The 21,837-nt window shown below is 46.1% G+C and overlaps 1 protein-coding gene across 1 annotated transcript in view; it reads left to right on the plus strand.

Annotated features, from left to right (window-relative positions):
* The window catches only part of NCAPH (non-SMC condensin I complex subunit H), a 35,189-nt gene extending 15,811 nt beyond the window's left edge, over window positions 1–19,378 (plus strand). The window contains exons 8-18 of the mRNA XM_036065137.2: window positions 470–561; window positions 1,290–1,495; window positions 6,811–6,959; window positions 7,362–7,468; window positions 8,016–8,138; window positions 10,753–10,863; window positions 12,096–12,272; window positions 13,114–13,227; window positions 14,870–14,961; window positions 15,354–15,429; window positions 18,842–19,378. Coding sequence (XP_035921030.1) covers window positions 470–561; window positions 1,290–1,495; window positions 6,811–6,959; window positions 7,362–7,468; window positions 8,016–8,138; window positions 10,753–10,863; window positions 12,096–12,272; window positions 13,114–13,227; window positions 14,870–14,961; window positions 15,354–15,429; window positions 18,842–18,901 — 1,307 coding nt within the window. The 3' untranslated portion in view covers window positions 18,902–19,378. The remainder of the gene's footprint in view (window positions 1–469; window positions 562–1,289; window positions 1,496–6,810; window positions 6,960–7,361; window positions 7,469–8,015; window positions 8,139–10,752; window positions 10,864–12,095; window positions 12,273–13,113; window positions 13,228–14,869; window positions 14,962–15,353; window positions 15,430–18,841) is intronic.
* The last annotated feature ends 2,459 nt before the right edge of the window (window positions 19,379–21,837 follow it).

A 21,837-nucleotide genomic window follows, 5' to 3' on the forward strand; every position in this document is an offset into this window, starting at 1 on the left:
CTCCTTTCCATTCTTGTCTAAATTCTTAGTGCAAGTATTTGTGCTAACAGTCTCTTTTCGAAGTTTATGCTCTCAACTGGGACCTTAATTCTGTGAGGTAGCCAGTTTAGTTTAGGACTAAAATAAGTAACACTGCGTGATTGGTTGTGCGGTTAGTACACTTTAAGGAAGGGTTTTTGATTTCCCAACTCCAGCATAGGGCACGGAGTCCATTTCAGAGTCAAATGTCTGTGCTTCAGGCTTCTGCCCTAATGTTTTACTAATTCCTGGAGTGCCAATGTGGAGCCTACCTCTAGAGTGGGTATATGTTGTCTCCCTGGACAGAAGTCTGTGACCTGGAGCTTGGCCACGAGCCAGCCTCTGCCACAGAACAGGGGGTGACTGAGCCTCTCCATCATGCTGCCCTGGTCACTCTGAGTGTGGGGGGTTGCTCCCTCCAAACTCTTCTGCCGTCTCCCGTCTTCTCCAGCACCCATGCAGCAGTGTGTGGAGGACGGCCAGATCTGCCCCTCCCTGGCCGGGTTCCAGTTCACGAAATGGGACAGTGAGACACATAATGAGGTGAGTTCAACTTTTAGACTTCTGAGGGCTCTGGGCATTTGTCCAGCTGCTCGTGGTTTCAGTGACATGGCCCAAGACAAGTTCTGCCCAGTGAGAACCAAAACCATGGCATCATTTTTATTTAGCCAGGAGTACAGAAAATATTTCCCTTGGCACTTCTGTAGGGACTAAAACCCGGGGGGTAGGAATGGAGGGTGAGGCAGCCCTGTCTTTCCTGGGTGCACATTTTTTTTTAATCGGCTATCCCCTTGAACACGGTTAATTCCAGGCCTTTGGTCTCAGGCTGCTGTCAGGCTCAAGGAATTTCCTGCTCTTCGGGGTTGAGTCCCTTGGCACAGAGTTTCCTGAGAAACTGTCATGTGTAAAGCTTTTCTCTGTATATTTTTAGCATGGCCCCCTTTAGCCTACTTACTATCACTTCCAGAATAGATGGTCTCCATGGAAAACTGTTTTCTCTAAACATTTGGTTAATGGATGCAGATTCCTGTTTCATGTTTTACGAAATGTGCCTAACGACAATACAGCTTCATCCTGTGCTGCACAATATAAACTTCCTCAGCGTTTTACTCTTGTGAGAACCTTGACTCTGGGGAGGGGAGGGGGAGGAGAAGCTGGAACCTGGGACTTCGGGCTAAGAAGGCACATCCAGGCAGGCTGTGACCCCAGCGGTGCCTGGGGTGGCTGCGGGGATGGGTAGAACTAGAGGACCCTCTCTTTGTCCTCTCCAGTCTGTCTCTGCCCTGGTAGACAAGTTCAAGAAAAACGAGCAGGTGTTTGACGTCAACGCCGAGGTAGAGGAGAGTGACTGCGAGGACTTCCCTGATGGGCCCGTGGAGGACGACTTTGATGCGAACGATGAACCTGAGCACAGTGCCGCCGGGGATCACACCGAATTCAGGAGCTGGAAGGAGCCCTGCCACGCTCAAAGCTGCCCGTAAGGTTCTCAGGGCCACGGAAGAGGTTCCCAGACGAACTTTCTATTGGTTCTTAACAGATTTCCTGCTGGGAGAGTCTCATTTCATCTCCGAGATTGGCTAGCCTGGTGTGCTGGCCACGTTGTCCTCGCAGGCAGAGCCATTCTGATTCACGGTGGAATCATACTCACCTGTGAATGGTGGCTCAGCCACCTATTGGTGACATTGCAGGAGTTTGTAAGGATAAAATTAAGATATGTAAAGTGCTGGAGAAAAATACCTGGAATATAGGAGCGACTTCGGTGGTGGCTGTTGTTACCACTTGCATTTTGGTAGCATGGAGCGTGCTTTCTCCGCACGATGTGTAGTCTGGCTTTTGGTTGTATCACTCCAGATCAGTTATAGACAGCAACAGGCTTATGTTGATTACAGAAACACAGTGGCTCCTGCCTGAAAGGTCACGCAAAGAGGAGGGGCTGGGCAGTGTTGGGCTAACCAGATAGGCAGACCAGGGACAAGCAAAGCAGGGGAAACTAAATAAGCAGATAAAACCAAGCATGTTGGGCAGGAGGAAAGGTGGTAGAATTGGGTCTTTAGCAATTTAAATTTTTTTTTTTTAATATCTGGTTATCATTCCTTTTTCTTTTTTTTTTTTTTTTTTAAGATTTATTTATTTATTTATTTGACAGAGAGAGGCACAGCGAGAGAGGGAACACAAGCAGAGGGGGTGGTAGAGGGAGAAGCAGGCTTCCCGCTGAGCAGGGAGCCCGATGTGAGACTCGATCCCAGGACCCCGGGATCATGACCTGAGCCGACAGCAGACACTTAACGACTGAGCCACCCAGGCGCCCCTCAATTTAAATTTTTTATTACTCTAGTAGACCTAGAAGAAAATCAGAACTTTGTTGGCCTTTATTATATATACTTAAGAGATGAGTACTGTTTTAATTTTGAATACAATTTGGAAGCAGGATCCCATAATCCTGTGGCACCAAGGGCCTCTAAAGGTGGTGAATAGGCTTGGGTGTAGGAGATTCCATAAGACCGCGGTGAACAGCCCCTCTGTTAACTCCTATGCCTGTAACAATTTCGCATTCCTGGGACAGGGGACAGCCAAGCTGGTTTAGTATGGGGTAAAACCTTAGAAGTTGTCCAGGATAACTTGTTTGCTCGTGTGGGAAATGATTAGATTGATAATGTCTCTTCACATCTGAGTAGAAGTTGACAGCTAAACATTTGGCACCTCTAGGCAAAACTACCATCAAGGCCCTTTGGCACCCTCCTTTCCTCTCCTGATCTGTACTATTGATATACCTGCAGTTTTGTCCCTGTGCCCATTGTGTCTTCTACAAAGTGAGAAATGGTAGGCAGGTTGGGAGGATGAGCTCTTTTAGTGCATTTTCTTTTTTAAATTTCATTTATTTATTTGTCAGAGCGCATGCGCGCACAAGCACAAGCAGGGTTAGCGGCAGGCAGAGGGAGAAGCAGACTCCCTGCTGAGCAAGGACCGCTCTCCCCCCCCCCCCCCCCCGCCCAGATACAGGTCCTGGGATCATTACCTGAGCCGAAGGCAGACGCTTAGCCAACTGAGCCACCCAGGTGCCCCTCTTTTAATCCATTTTCAGATGTCAAAGAACAGCTGCCACTTTTCCTGACATCTGAGGAACTCTGACGGTAGCAAAAGGCTTTAGTCACTTCCATTTTGTTATTTTGAACAAATACATGCACTTCTTTTCCCGGTTTCAAACAGAACGAAATCTTAGGATCCATCCTAAGATTTAGCTTTAGGGGCAGGGCGCTTAGGTTCTAGCCTAAGGTTTTGTCCATTTGAAATCCGTATCCTCGGCATGGCGCTGGCCTTTCCCGAGAGCTGGGTATTTTTTTTTTTTTTTTTTTTTTTAAAGATTTTATTTATTTGACAGAGAGAGACACAGCGAGAGAGGGAACACAAGCAGGGGGAGTGGGAGAGGGAGAAGCAGGCTTCCCGCCGAGCAGGGAGCCCGATGCGGGGCTCGATCCCAGGACCCTAGGATCATGACCTGAGCCGAAGGCAGACGCTTAACGACTGAGCCACCCAGGTGCCCCGAGAGCTGGGTATTTAAACTGCACAAACTTGGCTCTGCTGTGCATAGCTGTGAGATGTGGGGCAGAGGCAAGTGGCATCACCTTTCGGGATCTTTGTTTCCTATCCGCAAAATGAAGGGTTTGGTGTAGATGATAATAGTAATGTCTGAGCTCATGGAGCGCTTTATTATTCTGGCTTTGTGCCAGCCACTGTGCCAGGGGCCTTACCCACGTTATCTCACATAATTTACAGAAAATAGAAAATGTAATTACTTAAGCCTTGCAACAACCTTATCATTAGGTCCTGTTGTCCCCATTTCACAGATGAGGAAACAGGCTCAGAGAAGTTAAGTAATGGGATGGAGCTGGGTATCACTCAGCACCTTTGACCAATTCTGGCTGCATGTAATGAACTTTGGAGAGTAGGCTCCACCCCAGAGCATTTAACTGAGAGTCCCTGAGGCCAGGCTTTGCATCACATTTCCCAAACCTCCCTGGGTGATTGTAGTGTGCACCCAGGATTGAACACTGTACTGGACCGAAAGGTTGCTTTTTTTTTTTTTTAAGGATCTTATTTATTTGACAGAGAGAGAGACTACAAGCAGGGGGAGTGGCAAGTAGAGGGAGAGGGAGAAGCTGGCTCCCTGCTGAGCAAGGAGCCCAACGTGGGGCTCCATCCCAGGACCCTGAGATCATGACCTGAGCTGAAGGCAGACGCTGAACTGACTGAGCCACCCAGGCGTCCCTGGACTGAAAGGTCTTTAAGGGCTTCTCTTGGTCGAGGTGGGGTAGGGCAGTGCTGAATCATAAATGCCAGTGTTCTGTAGGGTGCCCTATGTTACCAGTCCCTGGATGGCAACCCTTGGACCACTGTGCGCACCATACGTTAACAAGGCCAGGCCTAACAAAGTGCTGTATGTCCCATGGCAGCTTGGGCACATTGCTTCTTCCTGCAGCAGTGGCCCGTGTGTGCTGTAGCCAGTCTCTGCGGAACAGGTGTTTGCTATGGTTAAAGACCTAGTCTGTGGTCCAGGCCCACACCACAGCCTGCTCCATGCATGCAGGAATGAGGCATTCTGCTATGTTCACGGAGCCAGCTGGGAGGAGACCTTTAACCTGCAGGTATTAATGTGATGTGCTAAACTGGTGCTAACTTGGAAGGGCCCTATGGTTGAGGGGCAGGTAGAAGAAATAGTTCCCCCAGAGGGGATTAGAGAAGTTTGATGGAGGGGCAGTTTGATGGAAAACTGAGGAGACTGGGAAGTAGGTTAGTTGTTGAGTTGGGGAGTTGGGACCAAGAGGGTACCTGCCACATAGCATTGTGTACTGCAAGACAAAATGGCTGGAGTTCAAGCCTCAAGGGCCTTAGTGCCGCCCTGGCCCAGAGATTCTCAGGGAATGGGAGCCAAGCTCTTTATAGCTTTGCCTGTAAGTTCCCAATAAATTCACAGCCTGACTGCCAAAAGAGAAGAGTATCTGTGAGAATTGAGCAGAGATTCCACTGAAACCATCTTCTTTCTCCCTCTGGAGCTCACAGTGCAGTACAATTGTTACTTAGTAACATATAGGCATTCTACATACTAGAAATGTGAATTTTTTTCATATCTTCTAATTTTTAAAATTAGATTTTAGGGGCGCCTGGCCGGCTCAGTTGGTAGAGCATGTGACTCTTTTTTTTTTTTTAAGATTTTATTTATTTATTTATTTGAGAGAGAGAGAAACAGCATGAGAGGGGAGAGGGTCAGAGGGAGAAGAAGGCTCCCTGCTGATCCGGGAGCCTGATGTGGGACTCGATCCCAGGACTCCGGGATCATGAGCTCTTTTAGTGCATTTTCTTTTTTAAATTTTATTTATTTATTTGTTAGAGCACGTGCGCACAAGCACAAACAGGGTTAGTGGCAGGCAGAGGGAGAAGCAGACTCCCTGCTGAGCAAGGACTCCCCCCCCCCCCGCCCCCACCCACCGTTACAGGTCCTGGGATCATGACCTGAGCCGAAGGCAGTCGCTTAACCAACTGAGCCACCCAGGCGCCCGAGCCTGTGACTCTTGATCTTGGGGTTGTAAGTTCGAGTCCCGCGTTGGGTGGAGGGATTACTTAAAAACCTTTAAAAAATAATAAAATTAAATTTTAATTATACAATAAATAGACAAATACAGTTTCCTGGTTTTAAAGTAAAGATTCTGTAGATAAAAGCAAAGTCCTCTTTTAAAGCTTTTTAACCTTATTCCACGAAGCTTGTTGTAAAGAGGATGTATACATATGGCTCAGTGTAGATAAAAAGCTGCTCGGCGTCTGAGGTTTCCTTGTTACCTTTACCTTTAGAGGGCGGTATAGCAGCACTGATATACTTTGTGACGTATCAGGCCTTAGGAGAAAGCTACCTGCACATACTAGGACATTGCAGAAAGGTTGAAAAACCAAACCCAACTACCATGCTGGACTGGCCAGTTAGACTCTTCACACACAGCACAAAATAAAGCTAGGTGGCTTAACAGATTATAAGTGTCACCCCCAAATCAGTTAGGGGACAAATCAGAATAACATCTGTTCACTTTTCGTAGGCACTACAAGTGTTATTGGAGCCCTCGCTTACGGAAGGATGGTAAAGAAAGACTGAGAGATTATCATCTTGTATGGCAGGAAGCCTTGTGTAAAGAAAGATCTTGAGGCTGATTCAGAGAATTGTGTCCTACTCCCAGCTCTGGCATTTTACCAACTCTGGCAGTCTTACATAAAAACTTACTTTATCTCCAGGGCCCCTGGGTGGCTCAGTTGGTTAAAGTGTCTGCCTTCAGCTCAGGTCATGATCCCGGAGTCCCGAGATTGAGCCCCGCATGCGCCTCCCTCCTCAGCGGGGAGCCTGCTTCTCCCTCTGCTGCTACCCCCTCTCTTGTGCTCTCTCTTTCTCTCAAATAAATAAATAAAATTTAAAAACAAAACAAAACAACTTACTTTCTCTCTGCCACTCTTTCTTGTCTCTCAAATGAGTAAACTTGCATTTCATGAAGCACTTTGAAACCTTGTATAGCTATGATCATAATGTTATAGAATTAAGAGAAAAGCACTTTGATGAAGTAAAAACTAAGGAATTATTAAGATGAAATATTTATATTGAACTTACTCTTAGAAATGCTGCTCATCTGTGGAGAAGTGGGTAGGTGGAGTCTTCAATTTCATCACATGCTGCTTTGCATGTAAATGGCATGATTGTGTTATGTATATTGACATGTACACAGTTGGTCATGTAAAAACATTTCATGTGTGTTACAGGGAAGAAATGATTCCCCTGGGGGATGGAGACATTAGGACCATGTGCCCCCTTCTGTCCATGAAACCTGGAGAATATTCCTATTTTAGTCCCCGTACCATGTCGATGTGGGCTGGCCCGGATCACTGGCGCTTTAGACCCCGACTCAAACGTATGTACTTCTAAGTTTGAATGTATGTACTTCCAAGTATGAACTTTAAGAGATAGTGTCGATGATCATCCAGTATCCACGTGACTTTGAACAGTGGCCATCCGTGGGAATGACCACAGGCTTATAAGGCAGGACTCTAGAACTCTGAAGGGCCATGCCAACATTATGTGTTTTGCATTCTCTTTGAAAAGAAGGGATTAATTAGCGTATTTTTAATTGTGTTTTGTTAGCAAGACCACAAATTATAAGTTAAGGATGAAACTAGGTGTATGGTTTGCTTTTCCTAATGCTGTTATGCTCAGACAAAAATGCCGACATTTTTGCGGTTAAGATCTTGCAAAATGGGTACACAATATTGTCCACAGAGGTGAACAGTGTTGACATTTGTCTTCATTTCTGCAGATGATGCTTCCTCCAAATCAGAGAACAAAAAGAAGAGTATAAAGAAAGATTTTGAAATTGATTTTGACGATGATATTGACTTTGATGTGTATTTTAAAAAAACAAAGGTTTGTGCTAGATTTATTAGCATTTATGCTTTCTTAAATTGTTCTTTTCACTCTTTTCAGATGTGATTTTTTTTTTAATTCATTACAAATTTAAGTTTTAGAGTAAATGGATGGTTTCATTCTCCCTCAAACTCAAGAGGAATCGAGAAATAGTCCTAAACTCAGTGGCAGATAGAATCAGGTTTAGAATATGAATAATGTCTAGCAAAATCACTCTTTTACATAGACTGGGAACTCTGACAGACTAGTGCTGCCCAAATCCTTCCCGAGCTACTTAAAAATATATATATGTTTTGACCATTCTTATTAAAGATGCCTAGGGGCACCTGGGTGGTTCAGTCGTTAGGCACCTGACTCTTGATTTGGCTCAGGTCATGATCTCAGGGTTGTGAGATGGAGCCCTGCAACAGGCTCTCTGGTCAGTGTGGATTCTTTCTCTCTTTCTCTCCCTCTGCCACCCTCCCACTCCCCCCTCACGTGTGCTCTCTCAGTTTCTCTCTCTCTCTCAAAAAAAAAAAATGCCTAAAAACTTGTTTTTAATTAATAGGCTTCTACTATTCTGGCCAAGTCCACTTTGGAGAACCAGAATTGGAGAGCCACCACTCTTCCCACGGATTTCCTCTATGAGACTGATCATCTTGTCCAGCTGCATCTCAAACCAGGCACCAGGGTAAGACTGCTCCTTCGTTTCTCCAGGCTGCTACTGTCGAACATGCTGGTAGCAAGGGAGGCATCAGATGGCTGGCAGTGTGATTGCCAGCCCGTGCCTTCGAGGAAAGGAGAGCACGCGGGGAGGGGTGTGTGTTAGCCAGGGGCAGTCACCGGGAGATGCAACGGGTGTAGCAAAGCTAAAGGGAAAGCTTATGGGATCGAGGCACACTAAAGATTTGGAAATACTTTAGCTGGTGAGACTGCTGAGGCTCCGTGCTGAAACGCTAGGGGGACAGTCTTTCGTTGAGGTGATACATGTTGGACATGGTGATAGTTATTTCTTGATTCTCTCACTTTCTCATTGAAGTTGTGGATTCACTAGCCAGATGCTTTCCTCAGGCCACACGGCCTTCCTCATGATCATGGTGTAGACACGAGCCCCACTGTGACTTGTGGGGTAATGTGAGTGCCAAGCACCTGACCATGCAGTCCTCAGGGAGTTCCCTAATGCTGTGCCATCTTCCCGGGCTCCTACGAGGCTCCTCTGCTCCGATGAGCATCTAGACCACCAGGAGCCGGACCCCAGTCGCTGTTCACTTCTTCTGCCTGTGCCTCTTCTGGGGATGCTGGCAGCAAGCGCGTGTCACTGTTGCCAGGGTTACCAGGCAGTGGTTCCTGCTAAATTCCGTTTTATCTGGACCTTCTGCTCATTTGCATTCCTGGGTGTTCTGGTCTTGTGGTGTCATAGACACAAACTCTTCAGTTTCCTCTTCCTTATTTTGCCTGTTTCTCTACAAGGCCTTAGTGATAATGTATACCATATTCACTATCTCCCATTGTGTTTTTATAAACCAACACTAATATATTTTTCTTTTTAATCAATACTGTTTACTTAACAGAAATACTCTTAAAAATGCAGAAAGAGGGGCACCTGGATGGCTCAGTTGGTTAAGCGTCTGCCTTCGGCTCAGGCATGATCCCAGGGTCCTAGGATCAAGTCCCACCTCGGGCTCCCTGCTCCGCAGGAAGCCTGCTTCTCCCTCTGCCTTTGCCCCTCCCCCTGCTTGTTCTCTCTCTGACAAATAAATAAAAATAAATAAATAAATAAAATCTTTTTAAAAAATGCAGAAAGAGATGCAACGTTGCAGAGCAGTAGAAACGATGGCTGCAGTCGGTGTTGGTTAGGTGCTAGCCCCTTCGTGTTCTAATGGGAAAATGGGGCCCTGCGGCAGAAGGAGCAGGACAGTAGGACGCTTCTACCAAACCTTGCCCAGACTGGAGCTGCTTTCTGTGGCCGCAAGCCACCACCCCCCTACCCCCCAGCCCTTATAATGAGAATTTGAAGATTGTGGCCTTAGGTGGGAATTTGCATATTCATTAGGTCATTACATTCCAGGGGTGGTTGGGTTTTTTTGGTTTTTTTAGAGTTATCTCTTATAAAAGCAAGAACTTTTGCTTCTGATTGTCCACAGGGTCAAAGTCACTGTGTGTGGTGGGGCAGCCAGGCAGCAGGGGCTGGAGATCCCTGTCCTGCCAGCAGAGCTACACAGGGAAAATGACTATTAAACTCTGGAAACCCTGGAAATTAAATGCTGGGTTAATAAGCACTGTTTGGCCAGAGACCGTACAGATCAACCATCTAGTTTAATATTCTGATAGGGGGATTCTAGTAGCAACCAGCTGATACAGAGGGGGTCACGTCCCCTTCCTGAAACACTTCTTGTAGACTATGGACAGTTTAGAGTATGCCTAAAGGAGAGTATCCTAAATGGAGAGGGATTTAGAAATGGTGTCATATGAGGAACTGTGGAAGAAAGAGGACTTTTCTTAAGTCAATAAATACCTATCATTGAATATTATTTTTGGACTTTTATTACAAAAACATTGTGAGGGTGGTTTTTTTTGGCTGCTTTTGGAGTATATTGTTGTATTAAAATATTCAATATGCCTTGTAAACTGTACATACCTTCATCCTCACTTCCTTCACCCCAGAGACACACCCCAGGTAAAAATCACTGGTCTAATGGCCAGCAAATATCTGAAGGAGTGTGGTCACAGGCATTCCCAAAAGAGGAGGCAGACTTGTTCTGTGAGGCACTGGAAGGCAGAACGAGGACCTGGGGGTGTAATGACGGGGAGAAGAGCTGGATGTTTCTCCCTTTAGCTATGTAGGGAGCAGGGTTTGCCCCAGAAATGGGACACCAGCTGTCTGTGAATTAAAATCGTGAGTGGGTTTTCTCTCAGAATTGTTTGAGCAGCAACAAGTTGACTTCTTTTCAGATAGCTGTAGGCAGTTTTGTTTTTAATGAACCCTTTTTCTTTTTTTTTAATATAATTTTTTTCTTAATGAACCCTTTTTCAAATGAAGTTGTGTGCAGACATAATTGCAAACCAGCTGCTCTGGTTTATTTGGGATGGATGGAGTCTCCAAGCCCTTCTACCCTGAGGCTTGCTCTAGAACGGAGTTGTGCAGCTGAAGTTGTCAGGATTAGATGACTTCTCAGGGCCCTTAGAACTCTAAAATTCTGTAATTCTAGGAGGTTGATCATGAGAACTAAGGTTATTATCCAACCTAGGTTAGAGCTGCTTTTCTAGAAATTGCTTTCTGCAAGTTGTTCTTTCCTTCATTCTAGTTACTTAAGATGGCCCAAGGCCAGAGAGCAGGAACTGAACATTATGAAGAAATTGGAGACTATGATTACAACAACCCTAACGACACCTCCAACTTTTGTCCTGGATTACAGGTAAAAGGAGAGAAGAGCTCTGTCCTTTCTCGTAAGTGGAAGAGCCTTTCCTGTTCCCCATCTGCTCTCTCTATATGGAGGAAGGCTGTAGGAAATTCTAAACTGGGCGGGGAAGGGGGGGGTTGTTACGGCTGCCTACCCCGCCCCCCAGGCATCAGGAAATGGAGCAAAGCTGAGGAAACAGCCAAAACCTAGGCCTGCTTTACCTCAAGCCCTGTATCTGGAAAGCGAATGTTCATACTCCAACAAACCAATCAATGTCTTTAGCCTGTACAAAGCACTTATTTTGGCTATTTTGGGATTTCAGAGGAAAATATTCCTCTTGCTTTTAGGAGCTACTATTTTTGCCTAGGGAGACAGGACATGTAGACATGTGAAGATGGTGTGATCTGAAAGGGAAAAGCCGATGGGGTAGATTCAGGAGACCGGGCTTGTAGCTCTGATTTTGGTTCTTACGTTGTGAATTTGTACAAGCCACTCCCCATCTTTAGATCTTGGTTTAGACTAAATAATCTCACTATCCCTTTGGTGAGTCTACTAATGAGATGGCAAATGTAAATAACAGAAGGGGGAAAAATACTAGGTCTCCTCTGTGTCCCTGAGGGGAGAGGGACAAGAACTGAAGAATAGTTTGTTCACCTTATCATCTTCCTTGGAGGTGAGTTGGGTTGTGAACTTTTAGTGAAAATCCAGACCTCTTGGAGAGTGCTTCTCACATTTTCAGGGGGTATAAGAATCACCCAGAGAGCCTGCTCAAAAACCGAAGTCCTGGGTCCCAGCCCAGAGATCTGATCCATTCCTGCTGGGCTTGCTCCAAGAATGACTTTTTCACAGCTCCCAGGCACAGCTCCCACCCCTGCCGCCAGCTGGGGTCCCCTGGCACCTCTTGTGCTCACATTGGGTGAGGCATGTGGGTCAGATCTCTGGTGTTTTGGAAATGCGTCCCATAAAATGAAATCTTAAATTGGCTAGAAGCCAAAGGGGACACTGGCAGTTGTGATTATTCCTTCTAACTTGCTCTGGCGGTCTTAGTTAACAGATATCTTCTTCATAGAGTTTATGTATAACAGGAAGATCACTGGAGGCACCTAGGAGTCCATCCTAGGCTTGATTCATGTAATGAACTCTCAGGTGCTCTGCTCTTAATGTGTAAATACAGAGTCTTTTTCAAGGATACTTCAAAGCCTCTCAGGCAGCTTCTGCCGAACTTGAAGAACTGTTTCCTTGCCCAGGCTGCTGACAGTGATTACGAAGAGTCGGATGACTTATTTGTGGGACCAGGTGGCACCTTTGACCTCACATCCTGCCATCCACCTAAGACAGCACAAGAGAATGGTGACGTGCCTGAAGTCCAAGGATTGGACATCACCACTTATGGGGAGTCAAATCTGGTAGCTGAGCCTCAGAAGGTAAAGGTGAAAGCCAAGAATTATGTTAGATTGTTTGCCTGAGAACTATTTAATTTTCCTCCTATATGAGAATCACATTGGTCTGGACTTGATTTTTTTTTTTTCTTTCTCGATTTTAACCTGTTGCTCTCCAAGTGGCTGACTTTTAAATAGGGCCATGTTGAGAATGAGCTGATGGCTAATTAAGTTTGTATGGAACTAGCCATCTCTTTAGAGATGGTGATAAACCATATGACTAGAGGCAAGTGGTAAAGTATGTGAATGAAGGCTGCAGGCAGGGAAAATCAGTTTCTGTGCTGTTTGGGTGAGGCTAGCTATTTGGCTCTGGAAAATCTTGGCCAGGGGTGCCTGGCTGGCTCGGTCCATGAAGCATGAGACTCTTGATGTCGGGGTTGTGCGTTCAAGCCTCATGTGGGGTGTAGAGTGCTCTATTTAAAAATAAAATATTTCAAAAAAAAAGAAAGAAAGGGAAGGAGGGAGGAAGGAAGGAAGGAAGGAAATAAATCAATCTTGGCCAGATTCAGTTCATATGAAATGATGATGCATTAAGCATCTGTCTGTCCCATACCAGATGACCGGCTTGGTGATTTCATATATATTTGACCTATCTCTTTTACACTGGAATTCCAGGTTAGTCTTAATGTAGATTGCAGTTGATCAACAAGAAATTAGATTGAAATGAGGGACTATATTTTGGTATATCCAAAGGAAGCTCTGTAACTCTGTTGATCAAACTAAACCAGATTCTTTATTTGAACTCCAGACTTTTGATTTTACAATGGGTTGGTGGTAAATGTTTCTTTATTTTGCTTAATTTTACTTTGTCACATATCTATTTCAGGTAAATAAAATTGAAATTCATTATGCCAAGACTGCCAAAAGGATGGACATGAAGAAGTTGAAACAGAGCATGTGGAGTTTGCTGACAAAGTCCTCCAAGCAAGCCGACACAGAGGTAACATGTTCTGCTCACTCTCTAGGTGCCCAGCATGTGGGAGGGGAATGGCTCATGGTTTAGGCTCCAAGATCAATAGGGCAAATACGGAAAGCATTCATTCAGAAATACAAGGAAGATCTCACCCCTCTGAAAGCGAAATGAACCAAGTATATGAACAAAAGGTGATACAGATGGTAAACTAGTGCACGGGACATTATTCAGCCTTGCTGGTAATCACAAAATAGAAATCAAAGCATTTTATGCTGCTTTAAAATAGCTTTAGCAATTAATTAAACGGAGTTGAGGAAAAATTTGGAGTACATATTCACAGCTGGTGCAATTTAGGTTGATGAATGACTCTTTTGGAAAGCAAATTCTGACATCTCACATGCCGTAAAATGTTTGAGCCCTTTGATCTAATAGGGAAATGTCTTCTAAGTAGAAAAGTAGTAAAAAAAAAAAAAAAAAGGTTATTTTGCTGTCAAATTGTCTCTTTCTCCTTCAAAACAAGGTGAAACGTTGACTAACTCTTTCCAACTAAATGGAACTCTCAGTTAACCAGAATCCTTCCATCCTCTCCTCTGGACCTCTTCTGCTCAGGCAGTGTTCTGAGCTTTCCAAACTCAACCTGTTCTTTTAAACCTCCTCTTGCTGGCTGAGAAGTTAAAATCATGATTTGATTGAGGACCCTGAGTTGTGTAGTCATGGATATCAGATAAAGCTTCAGTCATATTCATAAGGTTTTATCAACTAAAACTGAATAGTATACAAATGTAAGAGAAATGTGCTTTTTTAGAGGTAGGAAAGGGGTTCTACTTAAACTTGGAATTTAAATGACTTATAATACCGTGTTCTCCAGGGATTCTGGTTAATGAAGGATTTATTCTTTTTTTAAAAAAGTTTTTTATCATGAAAATATTCATACAGGGCACCTGGGTGGCTCAGTTGGTTAAGCATCTGACTCTTAATTTTGGCTCAGGCCATGGTCTCAGGGTCCTGGGATCGCGCCCCGCGTCAGGCTCTACCCTCAGCGGGGAGTCTGCTTGAGGAGTCTCTCTCTGCCCCTCTTCCCACTCACGCATGCGCTCTCTCTCTCTCTCAAATAAATAACTCTTTAAAAAAAAAAGAAGGAAAATATTCAAACATATTCCAAGTAGAGAGGGTATAGTATAGTGAACACCTACTTCCAATAAGTATGACTGTTTTATCTAAACTGTCACCCATCCTATCCTGTCACCCCACCCCTCTCATCATGTACACATTCTAGGTTATTTTAATGCAAATACCAAACACGATATCCTTTGATAATTGCTTGCCTGATAGATTATGGATTCTGTGCTGCCCTTGGTTGTGTAGTCCAATTGAAGCTATAAATGATCATGGCTTTTGTTATTTTGTATTTTTTTTTCTTCAGAGGAACCTAGAAGCCTCTTTGCAATTTTTCCTTTACTGGGATTATACTAGCCATTGACATCCACATTGGTAGTCAGTATCATGGTCCAGGGCTGAGGCATGGGTCCCCTTCAAGATGTAACTTAGAAAATGTTTTGGTTTCATTCAGATGTAAACTTTTCAGAGATAGAACTTGGAAATTTATGTTGCTTTCTCAAAAGTAAACTGACTCTCAATGTCTGAATTGTCAATATCCTTCTTCTGTTAGACAAACCACAGGGAAACTGGCAAAGAAGAGGACCCGGTGAAGGTGGCTGATGAGAAGATGCTCAGCGGGCTCACAAAGGACCTGCAGAAGAGGTACGTGCCAGGGAATGCAGGGGGCTCGCCACCCCTTGCTCTGAGCCCCGGCTGAGAGTGCTCTAGCCTGAGCTGCTAGTGTGACAGACCCTTACACAATCTGCTGTTTTAATATTTGGGGCAGTTTTTCTGTTTCTTCTTTGCATTGATAAATGAGTTAATATAGACCAATTTTAAAAAAGGCATTTTTCTGTACCATTGGCTGGAATGGAACAAGTGATATTTTATTTCCAAATAAGAAACTGGAAAAACCTGCTTATAAAATGCATCTGAAATATTTCTTTGTTTCTCATTAGTTTATTCACTGGACATGTGTATTGATAGTCGTTGAAAGAGCCTTTGTTCCTAGAACCACAGTGACCTAGCTAAATACTTGCCTCTTTGTTTTTCAGCCTGCCTCCTCTCATGGCTCAGAACCTCTCTATACCTCTGGCCTTTGCCTGTCTCCTACATTTAGCCAATGAAAAGGTAGGTAAATTTGGTAAGCACGAGAGTAATTCTTTATTCATAGCAACCTGTTTGAGTTTTTTTATTAGATCTTTCATGGGCAACCTCATAGGACATCTTAAATACAGTGACTTATGCAGTACTTTTAACCCCAGAGGATATCCAGGCACTTAGAAGTATCTTAGAAAAAGGCCACTGGGGGTGTGCCTGGGTGGCTCAGTCGTTAGGCGTCTGCCTTCGGCTCAGGTCATGATCCTGGGGTCCTGGGATCGAGCCCTGAATCGGGCTCCCTGCTCGGTGGGAAGCCTGCTTCTCCCTCTCCCACTCCCCCTGCTTGTGTTCCCTCTCTCGCTGTGTCTCTCTCTGTCAAATAAATAAATAAAAATAAAAAAAATAATAATAATAAAAAAGAAAAAGGCCATTGGGTATGAATAGCAATGAAAATAATGAGGAGGACCCAAATGGGAAAATTTAAATGCTGAATTGTGATCTATCAGTTCCCAATTTCAAAACATAAAGCGCTTTGATATCATTGGGTGTCAAAGGCTTTCAAGGCCAAATCCTGCCGGTGCTGAAGTCAAGACACATGGAAACGTGGGGGAGAACAGAGGGGACAGAGGAGGGCGAGAGGAAGACAGATGCAGGAGGAGGGAGTCGTAAGACATGGAGGCAATGGCCAGCCCAGCTGGACCACCAAGAGCTGTGAAGAAGGGCTTGGGACCAGCGTGCCTGTCACATCGGGAAGCAGGAGAAGTGCCAACTGTGACCGTGTCTCAGGCTCCACAGTGTGCCGCGCCAGCAGCCGAGCTGAGCCGCTGTGGCAGTGATCAGTGCGACAGGCAGGGACCCATCTTGTCGAGAGTCTGCTGGTGCTACCTAGGAGGCAGCCCAGCGCGGCCGCCACAAGCCCGGATGTGGGGGATCCTCTGTGTGCCCTAACGCAGGCGTTGGCATTGAAGTAGAGCGTCACTAGGCCTCGCCGCTCTCGTGCACCACTGGTGTGGATTCTGACCTCCCCCTGCCCGAGCTGAGAGGGGGCTCTTAGAGTGTGGCACCTGTCTGAACACTGAAGTGTGGTTTGAGCGGGTCGATCGGATTGTACTGGAATGCTAGCACAAACGGGGTGCTGTAGAAGTGCCCGGGATTTCCCGTGTGTCCGTGTCTGACCGCTGGCCTCATGGTGAAGGTGATGCGGTGACGGTCGGCTCTGTGTCCCAGGTCTGGCTTTGCTTGGACTGACTGCCAGGCCCAGAGGAGAGAGGGCCCCGTGTAGGACGGACTGTGTAGCTCAGCTGTCAGCCTTTCCCAGCGGACCTGCCACTGCGAGTCAGGGACTCCTTCTAAGCTCGTGACCTCACTGAGGAAGAAGACAGTGTCCATTTGGCAGAAGCTAGTTTTTGATTTTGGGTAGGGAAGTGACGTGGAAGGGCCAGTGAGCCAGGACAAGTGCTGCGTGTGTCTGGCCACGGGGCCGACCACCAGGCCTGGGCATTCTCAGCTGAGGCATGAGCAGAACAGCCCAACTCCGGCCCTGTCAGGGAACCCTTGTGCATCAGAGCCACTCTGGGTGGCTGTGACCCAGGAGCACTGAACTCACATGGCTGCTGGGTGGAAGGCAGGAAGCACCAACGGCTGACTGGAGAGACCGTGTGTCCGGGTCAGAAGTCACGAAGACAAGGCTGGGGGCCATGCAGCCCCACCCGTGGTGGTGGGAGATGGCAGTGAGAACGCCTCCGTGTCATTCCTGACGCAGCCTAAGTTACCTGATGTCAGAAGCAAACCACATGAAGGAAGAATAGGAGAAAAAAATGAATAAAAAGGTAATGTTGTTACCATCCTGACAAGAAATCCACAAGTGGCTCTGAGGAGGATTCCCCATCAGAGGAGGAGGGCACACAAGCCATCCATCTTTCTGACATTCCGAAGTGTGACTGCCTGATGGCCTGGAACCTCACACCATCTTTATGGACGTAGGTGCTGGTGAGCTCTCCCACTGGGTGTGTTCTCCTAGCACACACAGGCTCTGAAAGCATGGGTGTCTATGAAGCTCAGAAACCCTTATCTTGTGTCCAGATTAAGAATTACTGACTTCACTCAATTGCACCAGTCTGAGAATCAGTGTTGCCCTGGGCTATGTGTCTCCACAGAAACCTGCCTCTCCCCGGTGAGAGAGCAGCTCTGTGGTCCTCACTGGTTCCCAAGTAGACTGGGGCCGAGGAAACCCTGCTAAAAAGCATTAATGACTTTGTGGCCTCGCTGAGGCCCATAATGCTCTGGCTCCAGCACAGCTCTGCTTCCCCCAGCAGTGGGGCCGGGGTTGTTCGTTTTGCTGTGATCAAGTGTGTCTTTAGGGCCCAGAGTGCTCAGCATTTGAAGGATGGGGAGATGCACCAGACCGGGAACCACTGGGCTCAGCACTGAGGCCATTACTGGGGCTTGGCTTTGGGCTATTTGAGAAAATTTGGCTGGTACCACTGGCCGTGTCAGCGACCATGATCATCTACAGGGATCTGTGCTAACTCAGAGCTTAGAGCCACCAAGAGAAATCTCATAATACTTAATACGAGAACATGACTCTTTGTGGCCTTTCTCACGGTCTTTCACTCCCATCTGGACTCTTCGGCGGCCACTCTGGTAATGAGCTCCCCTGGGAAGTGCGGTGTGATAGGGCTTGGGACGCAGTGATGGACGCGGGGCTGCATGGTGCAGCTGATTAGCCAGGCCGAACCCACTTGGAACCCAGGCCGCAGAAGCCACACTTGGGGGGGTTGTGGTTTCAGCTTTCCCTCGTTAGCAGTACAGGAAGGTGCACCAGCAAGGGTAGGGCAGTCGCTGAGTGCCCGCGCCTCGTGCCTGCCTCCGGAGCCCAGTGAGGGGGCAGTGTGCTGGTGGCGAGCTCAGTCGTTGATCCTGAGGGAAACAAGTGCCCGGACTGGTGGGGAATTCACGGGGTGGGAGTGGGGGTGTTAGGTGGGGAAGAGCTGCGAGGTAGGGAAAGGCCTGCGCAGGTGGGAGAGAAAGGGCGCTGTCGTGGCCATCCCCAGGGCTGAGGCGATGGGCAGTGACGGGGAGGGCCTGGGGAAGGCCACGCATGGACGCGGTTAACAGGCACGTATTGTGTCTCCTGGTGGCCGTCCACTTCTCTTAGCTCCTGCCAGAGCACAGAGCTTCGCTCTTGGGCCCTTTACAGAGAGAGGTTGCTTCCGGACCCAGGGCCAAGGAAGTCTTGCTTTTTGCTTTTTTTCCCTGCAGTTGGCAAGGATTTGGAATTAGCTTTATCATGCAAATTAGATTTGCTTTTATATAATTTTACTTACAGTCCTGGGGCAAAGCTCATTCTTTATAGTCACTCCCCTGTTACCTTGATTAGAATCTGTGTTATGATTCTTGTATTTTCAGTATGCTGAAGTTCATGTGTTTGGTCTTCCTTCAGAATCTAAAGCTGGAAGGAACCGAGGACCTTTCCGACATTCTGGTGAGGCAAGGGGATTGAATTTGCCCAAGAAAAGTTGGCAGAAGGGGGCTCATCGCTTCTTCAGTGACCAGGATGTGTCCAGTCTGGGTGCTGCCGTGCGGCGGGCGGGGGGCAAGGCTGTAGCCCACTACCAAAGCAGCAGCTGCTTTGTCTGTCGCTCTTTCCTTCTCGCCCTCACACTCTGGGCACCAGCACCCTGAAGCTCTGTCTGTGATTAAAGTTTTCTGCCCTGGGGTGACCACCTGGCAGGGAGGAGCTGGTGAGGATACTGTTCTTGATTAGGAAAACCTATATCCCTACTTTGTATCCATGTCTAATTTTTGTCTCCTAAGTTGACCTTTGTTGTTTTCCACACTTTTGTGGAAAATAATTTCCCAGTAGGCACTGGTTGTCTTTAAACAGCTATCTAAGCCATGTACATAAAATACATCATATGTGCACTAACAAATGTATATATATTGTGTATCCTTAAAATAAAATCATTCTGAATGACAACACATGGCAAAATATTTGAGTACGTTCTAGATAAGTTAGAGCTGGTCCTTTCCCTTAAGGGGGGATGTAGTCTTGTTAGCTAGATGATAGCCACATGTCAGTAAAGGCAGAAAACACTTAAGGGCTGAGAGGATTTGTCTTATAGCAAAGTAGAGGAGAGATGAACCACTGGCTGGAGGTCAGATTTCCAGATTGGGTCCCTTGGGCCTATGAATTCTGCTGGAGAGTGATTCCCTTGCTAACCTTTGTTAAGTGACTCCTAAGTACCTTCTGTGGATTACTTCACCTAGCCTTCTTGGCATCTCTGAGAGGAACATACTTTTATCACTCCCATTTTACAGAGAGAAATAGGTACTTCAAGGTAAAGGAAACTGCCTAAGGGCAGACAGCCGTCAGAGACTGACCTTGAACCAAGTAATATGCTTCTAAAGTCTTCATTCTTAGCTACTGTGCTATATGCTGCTCGGATCATAGGCTCTGCCTGTAGATGTTGATCCAAGTAATTCTATCCTTGGCAGGTCGTGGGTCTCTGCTAGAGCACCCTGTCACCATTCTTTAGGTAAATAGAGATCTTGGATCAGAGGCAGTGAAGTATATAATTGGAGATAACTCTTGATAATAAAGAACTTGCTTCTGAGCCAAAAACTTGCACAAAACAAAACACACACCCCACAATGTGCTTCCCAAATTGTGCCCAAAATGTTACCTGCTCTGCTATATTGAGAGGGTAGACTTGTGAACATGCTTTAATGGAAAAGGGGGTGATGCTGAGTGAGGATCCATACCTGTCCTGCTGGGGATGAAGCATCCCACACCTTTCCCCATGCCAGGTGAGTGCCGTCCCCCTGCTCTGCTCTTACTCCTGGGAGTGCGACTAGCCAAGCCCGTGCCCTCTCTTAGTGCGGCACACTTCTCTCTCGTCCTGTTTGCCAGGGATGATTCTGTTCAGTAGAGCAAAGCAGAGCCCATTTGCTCATGTGCTCATCGGGTATCCCAGATGCACTGTTCGTATCTGACTAGAGAAGCAGAGTGCTCCTCTCTGGGTTCCACTGTCACCAAATTGCCTTGGATTCTTCCAACAGTCCTGAGTTCATCACATTTTATTCTTTTGGATAAGAATGATTTATGAAAGAAAAGGTTGTGGTTTCATTTGCATACCTTTGTAAAATTTCCACATGAGCATATCCTCAAATCAGGGATGAAAAGAAAAACCTTTGTCAGATTAAACGGGACAGTATTGCATTTGTATCTCTGTCATAGGCTGTATAGAGCCTTAGTGGGTTGATATCTCAACATTGTTCATTCCGGATTAAGTTTCTCTTGTTTATGTTGTCCCTGCCCCGTCTCTGCAATGATAATTCAGACTGTGTGGAGCTGCAGTGGGTGGTGGAGGTGGTTGAATTTCTAATGAAGATAAATTTGCTTTGTCCTTTGGGGATGGCTGACTGGAAAGTTCCCTTCTGGAGCTCTGCTAAACAAGATTTTTTTTTATTTCCCCAGGAAGGAAATAGAACAGTTTCCCAAATTTCCCTGCTTATCAGGAAGCTCTGGGAGCAAGCTGTTCCAGATCTTCTGAATCCAAGCACAGAGGACTTTTTCATAACAAATCTTTTCCGTAACATTAGAGATCGTTTTCCTTGGATAAGGATGAGTGGGATTCATTTACAACTGGGTTTTCCAAAGTGAAATCTGGTGACAGTTCCTTAGGAATTAAAAATATTGCAGAACCAGAGAACAGGGAGGCCATTCCCTGGAAGGAAACGCTAAGGAATCAGAGCTGCCCTCCCTCTTCCTGCTGAAGGAGTGATCAGGACACAAAAAATGTAATTGGAGGAGAGTGGGCACCTGAAGACCTAAAGGTGGAAAGTCCCCCTGTGCCAGGAAGAAATGTGGCCAGTGTGGGAAAAGAAATGAAGCCACTGGGGGCTGAAATGCTCAGGTTCACCCATAGATGTCCTTGGCAAAAACAGGACAGAACTATTACTTTGTCAAAATGGAAGCCCCGTTGGGGAAACCATCTCCTATTCTTATGGATAAACAAGAGCACTGAATTCAGGATATTGCCTTAAAAGTGTCCCTCTGTCTCCATCACCTCCTTTAAGATAAAGATGAGAGGGGCGCCTGGGTGGCTCTGTTGTTTAAGCGATGGCCTTCGGCTCGGGTCATGATTGTGGAGTCCCGGGATCGAGTCCCACGTCGGGCTCCCTGCTCAGCAGGGAGTCTGCTTCTCCCTCTGACTCTCCCCACTCTCATGCTCTCTATTATTCTCTTTCTCAATAAATTAAAAAAAAAAATCTTAAAAAAAAAAAGATAAAGATGAGAGTTTCTGTAAAATAAAGGTGGGAGTTGTAACAGTGAGAGTCTAGTCAGGAGACAAACCTGTAACATGAACCAAGAACTTATTACAAAGAACTTGACTAGGTGTGTAGGGCATCTCAAGTATCAAGTAGCAACCGCGG

Source organism: Halichoerus grypus, chromosome 10 (assembly GCF_964656455.1).
Source record: "Halichoerus grypus chromosome 10, mHalGry1.hap1.1, whole genome shotgun sequence".
In the NCBI taxonomy this organism is placed as follows: Eukaryota; Metazoa; Chordata; class Mammalia; order Carnivora; family Phocidae; genus Halichoerus; species Halichoerus grypus.